At 37.5% G+C, this 15,428-nt stretch overlaps 1 protein-coding gene across 2 annotated transcripts in view; it reads left to right on the top strand.

Moving 5' to 3' along the window:
• Znf449 (zinc finger protein 449) overlaps window positions 1-15,428 on the top strand; it is a 35,084-nt gene that overhangs the window by 3,834 nt on the left and 15,822 nt on the right. Inside the window, exons 3-4 of one of the 2 annotated variants that reach the window (XM_020187012.2) lie at window positions 522-726; window positions 15,191-15,304. In XM_020187012.2, the coding sequence (XP_020042601.1) occupies window positions 522-726; window positions 15,191-15,304 (319 nt within the window). The remainder of the gene's footprint in view (window positions 1-521; window positions 727-15,190; window positions 15,305-15,428) is intronic. The other variant, XM_074062490.1, reaches the window with a different exon arrangement.

Genomic DNA, 15,428 nt, shown 5'->3' with positions numbered 1-15,428 from the left:
AGGAGGCTTCCAACCTTTCCTGCCATCCTTGGGTAGCACGAATGAGTTGTTTCCCTTCCTTTCTCTGTCCTCTTGGTTTTTAACTATAGAAGATTTTGCCTTTGAGGGTCTAGACATGCCCTGTCCAGTACAGAAGCCACGAGCCCCTCCTGGCTCTTGAGCGCTTGAAGTGTGTGGCCAGTGCACTCTGAAATCTGCACTGAGTATCAAAAGCACACCGCCTGTGAACGTCTTTGCATGAAGGGGAAAGCAGCGGAAGACCTTGGTTGTACTTGTTTGCTTGGATCACATGTTGAAATCCTGATGTTTGGATATGTGGGAATAAATACGGCATGTTATTAAAATTGACCACATCTGTTTCTTTTTATGCATCGTTTCCTGGAGCCACTGGACAATTTTAAGCTACATGTATGGCTCATTGTACTGCTAGTGGGCAATGGTTTATTTAGAATGAAGCTAAAATTAACTTTGATTCCAGGTTGTTTAGTCTTTGGAGTGATGGATTCTGTCCTTTCCCCCAGGTCGATATGCATGACATGCTCTTGGAAGAACTGGCACCGGTGGGAACAATACCCATGCCACCAAACATGCACCTGGAAACACCTGAACTACAAGTAATGGGATCTGTGCAGGATCCCCCGGTGGCAGAGTCCTGGATCCCACAGGCAGGACCACAGGAACTGAACTATGGTGCTGCTGGCGAATGCCAGCCCTTTCTGGATCCTGGTAAGGCATGGGTTTTCTTTCTGCTCTTTGTTTCTGTTTGAGAGCTCAAGGGAAGTCAGGGGTTCAGATTAGGATGAAAATATCAGTTTTCCTATGGGAAAGGACCTCATGGATAAAGAGGAAAGGAAGAAGAAGAGGCAATCTTTCTGGAAACAGTACCAGGAACAATGAGTTGCATAGATTGATATTGTGAACAGGTTAAACTATTGGCCCTGCTCAGAGGAGGGAGTTCAGATCCTCTGGATTTTTATCCACCAGATTTTGATCCACTGAATTTGTGATGTTGTGGGTTGCAGAACCACAGTTGCTTTTATGGCATAAGCTCCTCATTTAGACTCAATACTTGAGCAATATGCTATCTTCAGATCCTTGAAGAGAGTTCTGTCACAGAGAATGAAGAATAAGCCTGTCTCATTATTTCCCCACCTAGAAGAGTGCTTTCCCAATTATGGTAAGCAGGCCCTCCCCTTTAGCACAACCCAGGGTGCATGGCTAACATGCTTTCTAGGTGAGTGCAATACACACAACGGTTTTAATCTCACTGCCTCCAGCACGACAGGGTGAGGTCTAGAAGGAGCAAATCCAGTGGAAAAGGGTAGCTGGTTCTTGTAGCTGGGGTGCTCCTGTGTGTCCTTTCCCCTGGGGTTCTCCTACTTTGCTACAAACCATGCTCCTTACCCCAGCCCTCCCCTCACCCCCCATGAACATTGGCCCAAGTGTGGTTCAGCCCCCTCCCTTACTTTAGCAGGCACAGTTTGAATGTTGTGGCACATTGACCAACCACATAGTAAAATTACAAGAGTCCAACGGACAAAATGGAAACAAGTCAAGAACAGCCCAAGTTATGCACTGGAAATGCCTGATGTATCTATAAGTAGCACAGGGCCAGGGCTTAGGAACCACGTGTCTTCCACATCTTAACATCTCAATTCAACCAACATCACCAGATGTGTCAAGAGCCAGGTCAAGTGCCAGATCCTGGGGATGTGGCAGTAAACATGGCAGAAACACAGCCGCAGTCCTCCTGGAGCTCACACTCTGGTTGACGGTTCACATATGTCCACAGGACAGCCTGTCCTGTATGTGTTGGAGAAGGTGTGTAGAAGGGAATGGGAAGCTAGCAGAACACATAGTGAGGCCACTTTACTTGTGGCTGAGAGGGATGACCTCTGGAGAAAGGAGATGTGGCTAACAATTGCAGGATGGACTGGAGAGAACCAGCTGAGTGGTGTAAGTGACAGGGCAAAGGAGTCTGGGTAGAAGGGGCACTAAGTGCATAGGCCCTTGAGGCAGAGTGGGATAGACAGAAGGAGAGGAGCTGTGCTGGTGAAGATGGGGTAAAAGGGCTGATTCAAAAATTATTCAGTGGGTGTGAAATATAGGACTTAGTAATTGACTGACTGTATTGTGGTGGACAAGAAGATATGTACCCAGTAACCTGGGTATGTGGCAATATCATTCATTAACATGGAGAACACAGAAGATGATCAAATTTGATGACTCGGGGTGACTTTAGATTTTAACATGTGGAATTTGGTGTGCTCATGGGTTTCTAGCCTATTTTGAAATAATGGTCAAAGCAAAACTATAAAATATTGTCATTTATCTTCCAATCTTACATTACTTTCATTTCATAGTTTGTTAAATACTTCTAAAAGTAAATCTGTATTTATGTATGTATGCCTGAAACTAATGGGAGAATTTAGCCAATCCTATTAAATTAAAAATATTTCTTTGTATGTCTTCAGATTCTCCCTGTTAATTTTCTTCTTTTTCAATATTGAAGGTACAATATTGCAGCAGTACTAATCTTGGTGTGTTCATAGTTTACTCTCTAAAGCACATAGAAATTTAGTATGTTTCACAAGAGATAGGTATATCAAGTAAAACTACAAATCTGGAGGAGGGGAAATTATCCCATTTCCATCACTGCTTAAAGTGATATAATATGCTTTACATAATGATGCAAGACTTACTACTCCATTTTTTAAGGGTGACAAAATTTTACTTTTTTTTTAAATGAATGCATCTTGATATTTTTCATGAAGCATATCCTAGTGGAGACTGAGTGAAAAGCACAAGATACAAAAGGAAGAATAAATTTAAAAGTAATGAAAGAAATCAATTGATTGTATAAGTTTGGAATATATTCCGTCTCACCAAAATTAGGTTTATATGGATATATGAAGTACGTGTACATATATTAGTCATAACTGAAAACCCACACACATTCATTGCAAAAAAGAACTGCAGTGAAAAATGCAGTGATATAACGAAGACATAAGTTTAAAAAAAATTCCTCATTTACATTCAAGCCGGATCTTCTAGATGCTAGAGGAAGGGTACTATTAGAATGACTTTTCAGAGAGAAGAAGGGGAAAAGATGTCTTAAAAATATTAACTATATCTTTAAAAATGTGGAGTTCAAAATTAGTGCACCAAAATTAGAATGCATTTTCAATTGTCAAAGCTTTGGATTTATTATCTTAATTGATGACATTTTACTTGAAATGCATGTGAGAGTTCAAATACCATGTCCTTTTGGTGAGGAAGGATATGAGACATGAAAATTTAAAGTAAAATATAGAGAAAACAAATGTCGGCAAAGCAGAAGATTCTTGTGACTTGAAGTTCTTCAGAATATCATATGAAATAATTTACCATAAGGTAATATCTAACCCCCAGCTATAGTAATGGTATTTTATACTGCACTGGATCCTTTATAACAGTCTTTGCTACTAGACCTTAATAAAGTCATTCCCTGAGCATAGAATGGGGAGAGCATTCATCAAGGAAGCACTTTGGGGCTTTTTGGTGTTTTTGGTGGTGCTGGGGTTTGAACTCAGGGCCTCAAGCTTGCTAGGCAGGCACGCTAACACTTAAGCCACTCCGCCAGCCCAAGCACCTTCTTTATTAATCTCCAATTGCTTTTCTTTCTTTGTATTATATATTTATTGCTCCATAATAAATTCTCCCAAAATTTACCAGCTTAAAGGAGAAAACATACTATCATTTCAGTTTTTGAGAGTTGAGAATTTGGAAGTGTTTTGCTGGTTTTTCTGGCTCAGTCTCTCTTGTAGTTGCTGTTAAGATGTTGGGGCAGGGGTGGGCAGGTGCAGCGAAAAGCTAAGGGATTTTCTCCATAGGCTACTGGAGTGTCCTCATGATGGGCAGCAGGTTTCCCCCAGAGCATCAATTGCCTAGCACACACCACCACTTCTACCATATTCTCTTCATTAGAAGAGAAGAACTATGTCTAAGCCACACTTCAGGGGAGGAAAATAGAATTCTACCTGTTTAAGGGAAGAATATCAAAGAATTTCAGGGCATATTTTAAAATAATCATTCATCTCATGCTTTACATACATACATAAATTTGTACAAATATGTACACTAATATATATACAGTATACATTATATATTAGTGTATATTAATTGTACAAAGGGATTTCATTATATTTTCATCCATACATATAATGTACTTTGATCATAGTCACCCTCTTTATTACTCTTTCTCATCCTGTCCCCCCTTTTAAACAATTGTAACAGGTTTCATTATTGTATTTTCATATATATATAAAGTATTTAATTGTATTCACCCCCTCGCTCTCCTTTTCCCTCCCCCCTTATAATGGTTTCTACCCCACAGTCTCCATTTTATACTCCTGTCATTCATATTTAAGGTCTAAATTCCACTTATGACAGAGGACATGCAATATTTATCTTCCTCACCCCATGATTTCTTTTTTTTTTTTTTTGTGGTCCAAAAAGGTTTATTATGAATAACAAAATACCTATCACTTGGGAAATTCCAATGGTTTTACGAGTTCTGTGCCAGGAACAGGGGACAAAGACTTAATGTAGATAGATGATTAATAGACAGATGGATAGATGATAGATAGATAGTAGATGATAATCTGTTCATGTTTTTTTTATTATTCATATGTGCATACAAGGCTTGGTTCATTTCTCCCCCCTGCCCCCACCCCCTCCCTTACCACCCACTCTGCCCCCTCCCTCTCCCCCCCACCCCCTCAATACCCAGCAGAAACTATTTTGCCCTTATCTCTAATTTTGTTATAGAGAGAGTATAAGCCATAATAGGAAGGAACAAGGGTTTTTGCTGGTTGAGATAAGGATAGCTATACAACCCCATGATTTCTTACATTTAAGAATCTGATCCATTTTCAACTCATTTTTACTGAATGTGAGGTAGGAGGCCGACAAATATTTGCATGTGGACGTCCAGGTGATATCCATGCTTTGTTGAAAAGGTAATTCTTTCTGCTTTGAATGTCCTTGAAATCTTTGTCAAAAATAAGTTAACCAAAAGTTTATAGATTTATTAATATACATACATATATATTATTCCACTGGTCTATAAATCTATTCTTATGGAAGTACACTGTCTTGAGTTCAACTCCCAGTTCTACCCAAAACATTGACTGTACATATAGAGGCTTATTTATATGAATAAAGGCTTATTTCTGGACTCTCAGTTTTATTCCATTGATTTATCTTTCTTTCCTTATATCAGTAAAGTGAGTAGGAAAATGTTCCGTTCTCTTCTATTTTTAGAAAGACATTGTGCAGAATTGGTATTAATTCTTCTTTAAATATTTGGTAGAATTCACCAGTAAAGCCATCTGAGCTTGGACTTTTCTTTGTGGAAAGTGTTTTGATTACTGAATAAATCTCTTTATGAATTATGGTTATACTCAGATTTCTCTATTGCTTCTTGAGCCACTTTGGATAGTATAAGTGTTTCTAGGAATTTTCACATTTCATTTAAATTATGTAATTTATTTTCATATGTTTGTTTATACCATTCCTTTATAGTTCTTTTTACTTCTGTAAAGTTGGTGATATGTCTCCCTTTTCATTTCTGATTGTGGTAATTTGAGTTTTCTCTTTTCTTTTCATGGCCAGTAGGTAAAGGTTTGTCAGTTTTGTTGTTTACAAGTAAAAAAAAAAAACTTGGTGTCAATGACTTTCTATGTTGTTTTATAATTCTGTTTCATTAAATCTGCTCTAATCTTTTTAAAAATTTTCTTCTTGCTAGTTATCTTAAATTTAGTTGGCTCTTTTATTCCTAATATTTTAAGGTGGAAAATTAGGCTAATATTTGAGTTTTTCTTTCTTTTTAACATTAACATCACAGGTATAAATTTCCCTTTAAACACTACTTTTGTACATCCCTCATGTTTTAGTATACAGAGTGCTATTTTTCATTTATCTCAAAATATTCCTAATTTCCATTTCTATTTTTTTTGATTGGTTATTTAGGATTGTCTTTTAATTTCCACGTATTTGTGAAGTTTTCAACTTTATTTGTAACTTCATTCCATTTTGGTGGGAGAATATACTTTGTAATTACAATCTTTTCACATTTTGGGACATTTGTTTTATGGTGTAAAATCTTGTCTGTCCTAGAGAATTTTCTGTGTGCACTTGTGAGGAATGTCTATTCTTCTTGTTTGGGAGTAGAGTGTTTGTTTAGTTAGTATTTTCTGTGTCTTCTGTGGTTGAACTTTTGCCTATTATTTTCTATCGATTAGTGCAGGAGTTACTGAAGTATGCAACTCCTGTTGCTTCTCAGGCTTGTGCCTAAGATCAAGTGAACTATCCAAGTACTATAAAATATTGTAGAATTGGGCTAGGGGTGTGCCTCAAGTGGTAGAGCAATTGTAGAATTGTCTAGTTCTTTTATTATTTCTGTCAGTTTTTGCTTCATATATTTAGGTGCTCTGTTATTAATGGCATACATGTTTGTAACTATTATACCTTCCCGACAGATTGATCCTTTTATCATTATAAAATGATCCTCTTTACATTAACTTTTTTGGTTTAATGTTTTCTAGCTGTTTGTGGGTTTTATTTACAAGATAAACATTTTGTCATCCCTTTATCTTCAAACTGTTGGAATCTTTAATCCTAAAGTATGACTTCTGTAGACAGTACATAATTAGAGCTTTTTAAAAATCCAGTGTGACCCTCTCTGACTTTTTTTTTTACATTAGAGTTTTGTTTTATTTGCTAAACTCCAAGTAATGAAATTTACATTTGTCTATATGGTGTTGTCTGTGCTCCCTGCATCTGTGGTGTGCTGTCTGATTTTTATTTGAGGAAATTCCCCATCATTGTTGCTTCAAATACCTTTCTGTTCCTTCCCATATCTCCTTCTGGTGTTTCCATTACATGTATATGACACCCATTGTAGTTGTCCCATGATTCTTGAAATTTCTGTTCTGTTTTCCTTCAGTGCATCTCAGTAATTCTGTTAAAATTCTCAAGCTCAGAGGAGCCTTCCTCAGCTCTGTCATGCTAATGAGCCCTTTCAAAAGCCACTCTTCATTTCTGCTACTGTGTTTTTTATTTCTAACATTCTCTTTTGAACTTGTTCTAGACTTCCCGTCTTTCAGTTGCACCATCCCTTTGTTCTTTTATTATTATTATTTTTATTCATTTAGTCACATGTGCATACATTGTTTGGGTCATTTTCATCAAAAAAAATTTTTTTTGGCAGGACAAAGGTTTGAACTCAGGGCCTCATGCTTGCTAGGAAGGCACTCTACCATTTAAGCCACTCCATCAGCCCTGTTTTTGTGTTGGGTATTTTCAAGATAGGGTCTTGTAAACTATTTGCTGTACTGACCTTGAACCGCTATCCTCTTGATCTCTGCTTCCTGGTGAGCCCCTGGCACCAGCGTCATCAAAATTTTTAATCCATTCACATTTAATCTTATTTTTATGTTTGGATTTACATCTGCTATTTTACTTTCTATTTTATTTATGTCTCATGACTTTGTTTGGTCCTTTGACCCTCTCTTAGTGCTTTCTTTTACATTAAGTAAATATTTCTAATGCAACATTTTACTTACTTTAATGAATGTTCACTATTTTTAAAGTTGTCCGTTGTCCTTTGTGGTTGATCTAGGGTTTACTGTGTACATTTTAACTTATAATCAGCTTCAGAGTTATAGTAACTTAATGCCAGTGAGATGGAGAAATGTGTTTCCTACATAGCTCTATGCTCTTTTCCTCCTCTTTGTGGGATTACTATCATATTTATTACACTAAAATAATATAATACCCAAAATACATTGTTATAATTATTACTTTATGTAATTTTGAGAATTTAAAAGAAGTTGAGAGAAGAGAGGAAAACAAATAGAGCTTTTGTTATATTAACATTATTTACCATTTCTGGTTTTCTTCATTTGTTCTTGTGGGTTTGAATTACCAACTGGAGTAATTTCTTTAGCCTAGTACAGCTTTTTAAAATTCTTATTAGCACAAAGGGGTTTCATTGTGATATTTACATGCATGCATATAATGTACTTTGATCAAATTTTTCCTCCTCTACTACTCTCTTATCCCCACTCCTTTCTCCCCCCCACCCCACAACCAGCCCAAAGCACAGCTCTGCTCTTATCCAACTCATTTGTGTTGTTATTGGCAATATATGCCATTTCTGTATAACACTTGTTTTTTAAATATTTTAAGAGAAGAAACAAATTTTTATTTGTACTATATATTCTAATTACTTAGGTATCTTTATTTGTGCTGTTTTTTTTCATGTGGCTTCAAAATTACCATCTGAGGTCACTTGCATTCAGACTGAGGGAACTTCCTTTAGTATTTTTTCATGTCACCTAAGTTTTTATTAGGCAAGTCTGCTAGCAATGAATTCTTTCTTTGTCAGGAACATATTTATTACATACTCGTTTCTGAAAGATAGCTTTGCTGGGTATAAAATTCTTGGTTGACAGTTTTCATTTTTTTTAAGCATGTTGAATGGCAGCCCACTGCTTTCTAGCCTTCATTGTTTCTAATGAGAATTCAACTTTTAATCGCATAGGGGTTTCCTTGTAACTTATGAGTTGTTTTTCTCTTCCTGTCTTTCAAGGTTTTATCCTTTTATATGACTTTTAAGATCTTTACTATGAGATAACCGTGGATCTCCTTGTGTTTATCCTACTTAGAATTCAGTTGGCTTCCTAGTTATGGAGATTAATTAATTAATTAATCCAATATACTTGGGGAAATCTGGGCCATTAATTCTTCAAATATTTTCTCTGTTTCCCTGAAGAAATAGCTGTCAGTCCAAGGTGACTATGACCCAGGAGGAACAATGTCAGATTAATTGCTCTATAATACTTTGCATTGCAGGGCAATGTACTTCACTAAAATTATACAGCCATTTACTGAACTAAGAAATAAGCAAATAGCAATAAAAAGCTCTGAGGGGATGATGCGGAGTTGCTACAATATATTATCTAAAATGTCCAATTTCCAACAAAAAGATTATGAGATGTGAATGTGGACAGGAAAGTATATCCATATTATTGGGGGGAAAGCAGAAAACAGAATATGGTTATGAGAATGGGTACATAATCAGATTTCACAAAGACTACAAAGTAACCATTATGAGTGTGTTCCAAGAACTTGAGAAAAAGATGACTAAAGAAGTAAAGGAAATTATGATAATACCACATCAAATGGAGACTATCAATAAAGAGATAAGAATTATAAAAACAAATCAAATTCTAGAATTGAAAACTATAATAACTATGTATTAGTTATCTTTCCATTACTATAAAATTATCTGAGACAATCAACTTATAAAGAGAAAAGGTTTGCTCTAGCTCAGAGTTTTGGAGATTTCAGTCAATGATCAAGTAGCCCTTTTGCTTCTGAGACTGTGGCAAAGCAACACATCATGGCAGAATACGTGGTGGAGCAAAGGTACTCATTTTGTGGCCAAAAATGAAAAAGAGGAAAAGACCAGGGACCCACAATCACCCTCAAAGGCACATCACCAATGACCTAAAGTTTCCACTACCTCCCAATAACACCACGCTGGGGACCAAGCCTCAACACATGGGCCTTTGAGTGACACTTCAGATCCAAATGGTAGCAAACTGTAATGAAAATTTTGCTATAGTGGTTCAACAATAGATTTGAATTTAAACAGAAAAAAGTGGTGGGCTTGTTATCAGTAGAAACTGTACTATCAGAAAAAAACAGAAAAAATGTATGGGGCCTCAGAGAAAGCAGAGGCAACATGAAGTCCACGGCATGCAAATACTACAGTGAAAATCCACGTGAGGGCTTGTGGCCACACCATTCAGGTGGCTGAGAGTGTGTGGGACAAAGGGAATAATTTCAGTTCAAATACTTTAAACTTGAATAACTCAGATTGAAACTGTTGATTCAGTTACTTCATTGAACTAACAGGTTTTAGTAGATTTTCTTAAATAGATGTTTCTTCATTTGCTGTACACCCTTGGGACCATATAGAGACTTTATATGTTTTTTTTTAATTTTTAATAATTTTTACCAGTTTCACTGAGAGGTGAGTTTTCAGAGATCCTCATCTCCCTTCTTATATTTAGATTGTAAATAAAAATTTTTTCCTATTGTATATATTAATTATACAAACTAATGGGTTTCATTATGACATTTTCATGCATGCATATGGTATACTTTGATCATATTCACCTCTCATACCCTCTTCTTGTCTCCCCTCCCCCTGATCCCCTTCCACTTCCCTAATAGCACCTTTCTAGTTTCCAATTATTAAAATATGCAATATTTGTGTTTCTGTGTCTGGCTTATTTTGCTTAACCTGACCATCTCCAGTCCCATCCATTGTCTCGCAAACTATATGATTTTATTCTTCTGATTCCATAACTTGGCTATTGTGAATAACCCCGCAATAAACAGATACCTCTGTTGTATGCAGGTATCTCTGTTGTATGTGACATTTATTCTTTTTGGTTTATACCTGAGTGTGGTATAACAGGATCATATGGTGGTTCTATTTTAGTATTTTCAGGAACCTCTGTATTGATTTCCATAGTGGCTGTTCTAATTTACGTTCCCACCAACAGTCTATAAGCGTTCCTTCTTTTTTTCTGCATCCTCACCGGCATTCATTGCTTTTTTTTTTTTTTTGGTGATAGCCATTCTGACTGGGGCGAGATGGAACTTCAATAATTTTTTTTTGGCAGTACTAGGATTTGAACTCAGGTATTCATGTTTGCTAGGCAGGAGCTCTACCATTTGAACCATACCTCCAGCACTTTTTACTTGGGTTATTTTGGAGACAGGGTCTGGCTTTTTACCTAGTGTCTCCTGGACCATGGTCCTCCTATTTTATACTTCCCACTGCCACTGACAATTGAAATGGGGGTCTCCTGAACTTATTTGCCCAGCTGTCCTAGAACCATGATCCTCCAGGTCTCAGTTTCCTGAGTAGCTTGGGATGACAGGCACATGCTGCCACACTCAACTTTTGGTTGAGATGGGGGTCTCACAAACTATTTGCCTGGGCTGGCTTTGAACTGTGATCCTCTCAGTTTCAGCCTCCCAAGAAGGTAGAATTGCAGGTATGAGCCACCAGCACCCAGCTCTCATGTGATTTTGATTTGATTTCCCTCATGGCTAAAGATGTTGAATATTAGCCAGGCATACTGATGAATGTCTATAATCCCAGCACTTGGGAGGCTGAGGTAGGAGGATTGTAACTTCAAGGCCAGCCTGTGCTACAGAGCAAATTCAAGGCCAGTCTTGACTATGTAGTAAGACCCTGCCTCAAAAAAAAAAGATGTAGAATATTTTTCATGTATTTATTGGCCATTTGTACTTCTTTTGCAAAGTGTTTGATTCATTTGTCTATTTATTGATTGGATTACTAGTTCTTTTGGCATTCAGTTTTTGAGTTCTTTGTATATTCTGGCTGTTAATCCTGTGTCAGATGAATAGCGAGCAAAGATTTTTCTCCCATTCTCTTAGGTCATCTGTTCACTCTGTTAATTGTTTCCTTTGTTGTGCAGACGCTTTTTAATTTGATGCGATCCCATTGGCCAATTCTTGCTATTATTTCCTGAGCTATTGAAGTTCTATTCGGAAAGTCATTGCCTATGCCTACATCTTTAAGTGTTTTCCAGCAGTAGTTTCAAAGTTTTAGGTCTAACATTAAGGTCTTTGATCCATTTTGAATTGATTTCTGTTCACTGTCTGGATGAGAGAAAGGGGTCTAGTTTTAGTCTTCTACATGTAGATATTCAGTTTTTCTAACATCATTTGTTATCTCTTTTCTTCAACATATGCTTTTACTTCTTTGCCAAAAATCAGATGGCTGTAGCTGTGTAAGATTATTTCTGGGTGCTCTATTCTATTCCATTGTTCTATGTGCCTGTTCATGTGCCAGGACCATGCTGTTTGTGTTACTATGGCTTTGTAGTATAGTTCAAAATCAGGTATTGTGATCTCTCCAGCATTACTTGGTTTTGCTGAAGATTGTTTTGACTATTCTGGATCTTTGGTGTTCCCATATTATTTTAAGATTGTTGGGGCTTCATTGAGGTGCAGTTTCTTACAACTGGGTTGGGAGCATAGCTTGGTAGCAGAATGTACTGAGCTGGATCCCCAGCACCACTCAGAAAGAAGAAAACAAACTGTAGTAACAACCTCAGCATATAACCAAACCAAATGTGGAGATACAGTAATAATCAATAGAAAATAATTTCTACCACGATACCTATAACAATTGGGGAGAGATGGCCAAAGATAATAGAGGGTGAGCTAAAAAGATACTAGTTAATAAAGATAAGAATTTTAAAAGTAGAAAAAGTGAAAAATGTAATAGTTAGAAAAGAAAGGGGGAAATATTTTGTATTCTACAAAAATGTGTAGAATAAGAAAAAAGAAGAGGGGGGAAGAAATGACCCAAGCATTGTATGCACATATGAATAATAAAAAATAAAATTTAAAAAAAAGAAGAAAGAAGTAAGATTCACTTAAAGGTTAAAAATGGAAAAAGAAAGACTTAGAAAGGGAAAAGATGTGAAAGAAAACAATTAAAGATGTCCTTTCCACCAAGGTCAATTATGTGGGCAGAAGTGAAAGTTCCCAACCTCTGCCAAATAGGCCTTCTTTCTGTGTGTGTCACTGTACCCTTTGGAGAGAGCATAGACTGTGTGGCATTTCCTTTTTTTCTTTGTGTTGCTCACACAGCAAGAGTGGCTTGTGGGCAGAGCCAGGCTTGTAATCACTCTCCACTGCCCTCCTCATAGGTTAGGCCTGGGCAGCATGCAACACCTCCATCAGCAGCAATTCACTATGGTTTCATTTTTCTGTGTTCCCCTAAAGCTATACTGATGTAGGTTTCTTTGCCACAGATCTGTGTCTCCAGGCATCTTTCCCTATGTCTGCTGAGAACAGGGAGATGACACTGTGGGATTTCAGCCATTCACACTGAAGGGGGAGTGGCAGTGGACCCCACATGTACACCCTACCACTGTGTCTCTGGTGTTTTGAAAATGTGCTCCTGCGTATAACCACTTGCAACTTCTCCTTCTGCCATCCCCAAACAACCGTAGATCATTTCCTCAATAGCAAGTAACCTGTGTTCCCTTTAGTCTCAGGCTGGCTTCCCACAGCATGGAATTCTCAGTAGTTTTGATTCAAAGTCCTTTCCCTGTAGCCAGATTGGCTCTCAAGGCCAACACTCTCGGGATCAACAGGTGGCTTCTGCTGTGGGTTTCCAGAGACAGGAAAATGTAGGGACATTTGACTCCCAAAGCTACTAAGCTCAGACAAGAACTTCTTAATCTGGTTCTCTGACACTGCACCATGGTTAATATGTTGGGAAGCAGAGAGAACCTTCCCCAGTGCCTGTATGTGATACAGATTCCAGGTCCCCTCTCTGTTTAGGTTGTACTTCTGCACAGTGCTGAGGCCTGTGCTATTTGTGTTTTCTGAATTTCTCCCTCTTTCTTTTACTGAGCCCCTTGCCCCTTTCATGCTACCATCACACTGTCAGTGGTAGGTCTCTCTCTCACCCTCTATCCCACTTTCCAAAAGTTTCTGAGTTCTTTCAAGACTCTGTTCACAACTAAGCACCAGTGCCTTCCTACTATCACCTACTTCAAAGGGTAGCTGCCTTCTACCTGTTTTGCTTCTAGCCCCTTGAAAAGCTGGGAAATCACTGGGTGCTTCTAATCCACCACCTTGGTGTCCTCTTTACATCAATATTTGATACTAAGCCTTTGCTACTCTCTTCCAAGTTTCAGTTTGGGCCCTCTATTATTTCACAGGAGCTTCCTTTTGACCTATGACCTTCAGTTTTATTTGCCCCATTGCATATCACCCTTTCATGTCATCTTAGCTTTGAAATATAAGCAAAAAGAAAATAGTGGATATTTTTTGAGACCAGGTCTCAGTATGTAGCCCAGGCTGACCCTGAACTTGTAATTCTCCTGCCTCAGCCTCCCAAGTACTGGGATCACAGGCTCACACCACAAACCCAGCTAAAATAGTCAATTTAAACAGCATTTTATTTGAAATCTATCCTTTGTTTCTTAATCCTGAAATGGAAAATATACTGTATTTTCTTCATAAAACAAGCAAAGTATTTTAGTCTACCTCCTATGTCTTTTTTTCTTGGTGGTTCTGAAATTTGAACTCAGGGCCTTGCACTTGCTAGGCAAGCACTTTAGCACTTCCTGTATCTTGATACATTATTCTACAATTTTAATTTTCCTTTGGATTAACATTAGCCAAACTAACTTACTCCTGCTTAAGAATGCTAATATTTGAGCTGGTGGAGTGGCTCAAGTGGTAAGAGCACCTGCGAATACCAATATTTAAATACCATCCTGCATTTAGATGTCAAATTGGCAATTTCCAGACCACATTTCATTTCCAAGCAGTACACTTGGCCAGTGATGAGGAAGGAGAAGGGGCATCGAAAACAGGATGCTAGCCACGTTGGCTGCCAAAGAGGATAGGCGAATAGTGGTCAGACACGGGGAGAGCAAGTGGTAGAAAGTTTCCTTGTTGTTCTTAGATTGTCATTTAAAAACATTGTTTGGTAGTGATTTGGGTTCATTTTAAGAGAACTGTACTTCTGGATATTAGCCGATAGAAAAACATAAAGACTGCTTTTGTTGGCTGCCAACTCAGTTTAATTTCCATTTTAATTTGAAAATGTCAACTGAAATGATTCCAGTAAAGTTTCTTAACTCCTACTTTTACGTCTTTCTCTTATTCAGCACACAAAAGCAGTGTTTCCCAGTTTTAATTTGCCATATTTTTATGAAGGCTTATTTCTTATGTTATCTGTAGCCTAATTAAATCTGTTACGAAAAATGGATGCAGAACTAGTTTAGTACCTTGATTTCAGCACACAATTGATTCACTCACCTTCCATAGATTAGAGAATAGTCTGGAAGTGAGCATAAGACAATTTTATGATCCATTTTTGTTTTGTTCTCCATTTTTGTTTTGTTCTTAGTTTTTAAAAAAAGACTTTTTTAAAATGACTTCAGATGAAGTAACAGTAATTGAAGAGAAAGTAGATATCGAGAGGCCACCTGACAAAGAAATCAGCCTAAATACTGGAAAAACCTTTGATGAACCAAACTATCACACTTCCCTTCTTTTCTGTGACCAGGATATCCATTGCCAAAGCTTGACGTGAACTTCCCATTGGATCACAGAGAAGAATCATGGGTAAAGGAATTACAGGATTCCAAAGAAATGAAACAATTACTTGATTCCAAGATAGGTAAGTGATTGATCATTGATATACTAGGGAATCAGGATAAGAGCTTGGAATTCTGTTTAGGAATTTCTACTTTCCTGCTAATCATTTAGCATGACTCTTCATTTTCCTTCACTTTTTTTCCTCT

The sequence above is a fragment of the Castor canadensis genome, chromosome X (genome assembly GCF_047511655.1).
Source record: "Castor canadensis chromosome X, mCasCan1.hap1v2, whole genome shotgun sequence".
NCBI lineage: Eukaryota > Metazoa > Chordata > Mammalia > Rodentia > Castoridae > Castor > Castor canadensis.
The sequence above is the reverse complement of the archived record's forward strand: the minus strand, read 5'-3'. Positions and strand labels throughout refer to the sequence as shown.